The sequence below is a fragment of the Morone saxatilis genome, unplaced genomic scaffold (genome assembly GCF_004916995.1).
Source record: "Morone saxatilis isolate NCDOM2014 unplaced genomic scaffold, NCSU_SB_2.0 Contig17, whole genome shotgun sequence".
NCBI classification, from domain to species: Eukaryota; Metazoa; Chordata; class Actinopteri; family Moronidae; genus Morone; species Morone saxatilis.
This window is the reverse complement of record NW_023339729.1, coordinates 9,113,671-9,118,997: the sequence shown is the minus strand read 5'-3', so window position 1 is coordinate 9,118,997 and position 5,327 is coordinate 9,113,671. Positions and strand designations below refer to the sequence as shown.

The following is a 5,327-nucleotide window of genomic DNA, read 5'->3' as shown; positions in this document are numbered from 1 at the left end:
CTCTCTCTCTCTCTTTCTCACACTTGGTCCGAATACTGAGGTATGTGGTTTGACTTCACAGGAAATGGTCTCACATTCTTCAAATCTCTTGTCTATTCAAACCAGACTACAGGCAGTGGTTGGTGGAGGTGAACTTCAGCAGACAGTATGGTGGGGTGACAAGGGGGACAAGGGGCTATCCAGGGTCTCGGTTGGAGACAGATCTGAACTTGAGCTTTTAAACATGGACGAGATGTGGAGGGCCTGGTAAACACACAAGCACATTCCCAACCATTAGATTTTTGACAGACGCTGACATGTGGACACACACTGATGCACAAAAACAAGTAGGCAAGGTATACTGACCACCCAGTAAGCAGTGAGGGCTCCCTGTATGTAGCCTGTTAGCACGTCGGACGGGTGGTGCCTATAATCTGAGATGCGGGTCAGACCTGTGTAGACTGCCAGCAGGACCAGGAAGAACTGTAGTGCTGGCCTCAGCAGCCGAGCCCCACGCCATGTCAACCGTGCCTGCAGGTAAAACTATGTGACAAAAACAAACATGATGTCATTTAGTTTAACAATATGGTCATCATCTGTTACTGTTTGCAATTCACTTTTTTCATAATGGGTCATTTAAAACTTTTAGGGAAACTATCCTGCCGACTGATGCAATGTAACACTGACCTCAAAGAATAGCTGAAATATAAAATTAGATTTCACCGTACTATATTACTAAAAGTTACATAAGTTAACTATACGTTCATCAGTACAGTAATGATGTCATACTCACCACTCTCTGTCTATATGTTATTTAGTAAGTACTGTAGTAGTTAGTTTGTAATAACGTGATATAATATACTGTTATTCAGTAAATTACACCTAGTAAAACAAAAAGTCTAGTTAATTTAAAGTTAGATAATAATGGATTTTAAGTTAGGTCCAAGATGGAACTCCATGATTGGGTAATATTGCTGGTGATGCCTTAAGGCTGCAGTTTATTTTATGTTTTAGTAAAGCATACAACATTACCAAACAAGTTAAACATGGTAAATCTGGGGCCTTTGGACCCCCTCTAGGACCCTGTGGCAGTTGCCCATTTTGCCTGTTTTCTTCCAACATTAGCTTTAAGAGTCTTTTTTTTAACTAAACCTAAAACACTAATTCACTGTAGTTGGTTTATACAGGCTTTTATCTGTGAATTTAAATGTGAATAGACATAATTTCCCCTCCAGATTCGGATGCAGCACATCAGTTACACTCGACGGAGCTTCCAAGTTCTCAAGCTATAGTAAAAACAAAGGTAAACAATCTTGTTTTTCATTATCCCTTTTTACTCACACTAAATGTAATGCAGCACTATCGTAACATAAAGAGCAGCTGGAGGTAGTAATTGTGAACAAGCAAGCCAAGACTGCATGCAAAATGGCACACACATCAATATGCTGCAAGTACATATGCAGGCACTGGCTACACGTATAAATGCAGGAGCTTGCACACACACACGCTCACACACAATAGAGGAGAGCAGTGAGGCAGTGAGGCGAGGTCACACTCCTCCCACAGCAGAACAAAGCTGTCTCTGTTTATCCCATTTCTCCTTTCAGTCCTGTTCTTTCTCCCTCTCCTCTTTCATTCTCTCGCTTTCTGCTGCTAACTAGACTGATGATGGGCCCCTGTTTCATTCATTCGCTCTCTGCATTTTGTAGAGGTACGGTAATTGGAAAATGGAGAGACAGTAAACTGTGTTTGCCAGTGAATGTGTGTGAAAGAGAGAGCAATAGATAGATAGAAAGAATACTCACTGCTAAATAGAGCATTGTGTACATCGCAAAGGAAGCGTGGCCAGAGAAGAAGGACTTCCTAAAAAATTGGAGAAGTATTTAGAATAGCGCAAAACAAAATGCACAATACATAACACTTAATGCATAAACACACACACACACCTGGCCTCTTCCTCCAACCGGTGGTCAGGCTGGCGGCAGTTCACTGTTGCAACATAGGTTCCAGGTGTGCAGTTAAGCGACGCATAAGTGACACCGCACACAGACAGGAAGTGCGGTCGCAGTCGCCCAACACTCAACTTGGCCATGTTGGTCAGTGACTGGCCAACACAGCAGCCGAACAGGAAGCAGCCCAGTTCCTTGTACAAAGAGGACACATACAGGTTCCTGACAAAGGCCTTGGAGCTGACGCCTCTGAAACGAACCCGGTAACACTCCCCAAGGGCGATCTGGAGGTGGACACACATTCAGAATATTAGAATCCTATCATCCTCCTCACAAGCTGGGACATGATGTATAATGAATAATGGACTGACTACTATGTCTGGGATGATCACAGTGATGAGTACTCACAGTGAGGCCGGTGATGATGATGCCACCTGCGATGAGTAATTCATCTGATATGGCCTCTTGGTGCAGATAAGGATAGGTTATGCTGGGGTCCCCGCACATGAAGCCCCTTTTGTACGGACTCACTGCCTTCAGCTCACACGCAAAGAAAGGGATTGAAGCTGCACAGGAGGAGGAGGAGGAAGAGAAAGGAGATGTTTTTGTATCACAACAATCCCCAGTGGGAGTATAGATATTTGTCTTTGTAATGAGAGATTCGAGATGCTGAGGAGGAGAAAAGAGGAGCGAAACCAGTGGATGAGAAGGGGCAATGAGGAGAAATCTGCAACCACTCCAACTGTCAGTCATGTGGCATTCAGTGTCATCCATACTTACATGCAGACAAGTGCTGGGACATTTTCAATACAAGTGCCTAAATAAATGTAAAATAAAATGTTAATTTTCCAACAGTTTTTACTTTGAAGAAACTAAAGATGTTTTTCTACAATATGTTTTGCAGTCATGCTAGAGGAGTGGCTTTACTTTGTTCCAGACTGAAATATCCCAACAACTATCACATGCGTTGCCACAAAATTTTGTAGAGACATTCATGGTTCCCAGGGGATGAATCCTACTGACTTTGGTTATGCTCTGAGGTTTCCTCTAGCACTACCATGAAACTTTGTGTTTTTTAGTGAAATGTTTTAACAACTATTGGATGTATTGCCAAGGAATTTAGTGCAGACTTTCACGTCATCCCCAACCCGGCATGCTAACATGCTAAACTGAGATGGATGGCCTTTACCTGCTTAACATCAGCAAAAGTATGATTTTAATACTACACATTTTTGTCGCTACCCAAAAAGCATTGATGTTGAAACCCAGCACCAGTGCAGATATATGATGTCTTTGACTCTTCATCCCTGTCACACATCAAGAGATACACATTAAGCATACCATTAATCACAGATGAAAGCAATAAGGTCTAAAATTAAGAAAGAAAGACAGAGGTAACAGAAATTCAAGGCTTTAATAGAACTGACAGGGAATGACAGATGGTCAAAGTAGGAAAACAAGGATGGGAACCCTGAGTTTTTCTCTGGAGAACCCAACTAGTTAGACAATCATTAGGAATGTGAAAGTCTGGAAATAGAAGAGTAAAGCAGGCAGAGCTCAGCACAGACCCAGTTTAAACTGTGCGTGTGTGTGAGTGTGTGTGTGTCTATGTGTGTGCATTTCTGTTGATGAGGAGAGAAAGGGGGGTTGTTTGTGACTTCAGTTCAACTCTCCCCTACAAAACAAAGAGCAAATGCCGCAGCAAACCAGAGCCAGAACCAGCCTCACACTGTCTCTGTTTGTCTCTGGGTGTCCTTCCCTCTCTCTCTCTTTCTCTCTGTCTTGCATGCCTGCACACACACAGTAGAGAATGAGAAAGAGACAGACGGAGAAAGACAGAGGGAGCGACTTCTACCATGGTTCCCTCCCTTATGCACATGTCCAATCTGCTGTTAATACAGACTACCTCTCCGTCCAGCTTTTTCCAATTAGCCAACATTACATAAGCACCCTCCTGTCACATATAAGGACCATGGGAGGGAGGGTCAACAATTACGGTCATGTGTGCACACACATACACACAGGCAGTGTGCATGTATTTATTTATACCAAATACAATTCCCCCTGGCCCGGCTCTACCCTGAGAACTGGAGGTTGTCATGGAAACTGTAGAATTCCCTGGGCAATGCACAAACCAGCTGGCACGGAGAGCTCGAGAGTGCGCAGGAGTGGGAAAAAAAAGAGCCAAGGATACATGTAGATGGAGAGAGAACTTGAAAAACTTTCCCCTCGTTTTTGTCTTTTGTTCTTTCTTCTTTTAATTTATAAACCTGGTGTTAATTTGCTGCTCATATTCTGCAGGCCCACATGCATGAATGTAGCCATTGACTGTATGTGTTGACCAAATAAAAAAGCCTGAAAACAAAGTGGAACAGAGCTCAACAAGGTTGAAGTTAACCCTCACCTGATATACCCTATAGAAAGAATAATAATTTATACAGAAATTCACCTAAAGCCTTCAAAACTAAAAATAAATGGATATTGTATGAAAAAAACGTGATTACTTTCACTGTCAATTAATTAATTTTCTCAATTATTTGGTCCATAAACTGTGTGAATAGTGAAAAATCACACTTTCATTACATCCATGATAATGGCATCAAATTTGCTTGTTTTTTCCAACCAACACTTCAAGATTAAAGATACATACATTTATTGTCACATCAGGAAATAAAGTTTGGAATCAGGCATCCGTTTCAGCTCTAGAAATGCAACAGGCAACATCTAGCACATAGTACAAATAGCCCTTCAGCAAATCAGTGCACAGTATTGATTTACTGATTTAACACAATAACAAAATGACCACAGAGCTGTATCACACCGAGCCGTGATAAACTTATACATGATGCTGTAATGGCACAGTTTGGATTGGGTGGTATTACACAGATGATTTTGTGGTCCACTTGGTACACCAACAAAACCACACATTCATTCAACAAGTAAAAAAAAAACAAATCTTAAACATTTTTCCTGTAGCATGTATTTTAATATTTACCTAGGAAGAGGCAGAGCAGGTCTAAGCCGACCAGAAGTTTTCTCTTAGATAAAGCCGGTCCAGTTATCTCTAGGAGTTTCTTCCCAGTTCCGTTCTCCATCCCCATCCCTGTTGCGGCCAGGCTGCTCTTGTTGTCCGTCAGTTTGAGCTGGAGGTCCGCGCTGGAGACGGGTACACCGGCGCTCTGCGGCCCAAATTTATCCAACATGACGATGTGCTGCGAGTGGAGGCTCCGACTAAACAACTTGTTGGCATCAGAAACTTGGGAGCGCCCTATTACCGCTCCCGTGCAGAGCTGCCGGAAGGCTGTAAGTGAATCCACAAGTTGCCACAGTATTTAATGTGCCCCCAAAGCCACGTGTTGCTTCGCTGTCAAAGAAAACTCTCATTTTTAAAGCATTTTT

The 5,327-nt window shown here is 42.5% G+C and overlaps 1 protein-coding gene across 1 annotated transcript; it reads right to left on the bottom strand.

Annotated features, from left to right (window-relative positions):
- Nucleotides 1-7: 7 nt before the first annotated feature.
- LOC118326438 (phospholipid phosphatase 3-like) lies at nt 8-5,321 on the bottom strand. Its single transcript, XM_035659431.1, has 6 exons — nt 4,924-5,321; nt 2,337-2,494; nt 1,926-2,212; nt 1,785-1,842; nt 346-522; nt 8-243 (listed from the first exon to the last, which is right to left on the bottom strand). Exons 1-6 carry the CDS (start codon nt 5,129-5,131, stop codon nt 136-138), a joined length of 996 nt encoding a protein of 331 aa, XP_035515324.1. The 5' UTR covers nt 5,132-5,321; the 3' UTR covers nt 8-135.
- Between the last annotated feature and the right edge of the window lie 6 nt (nt 5,322-5,327).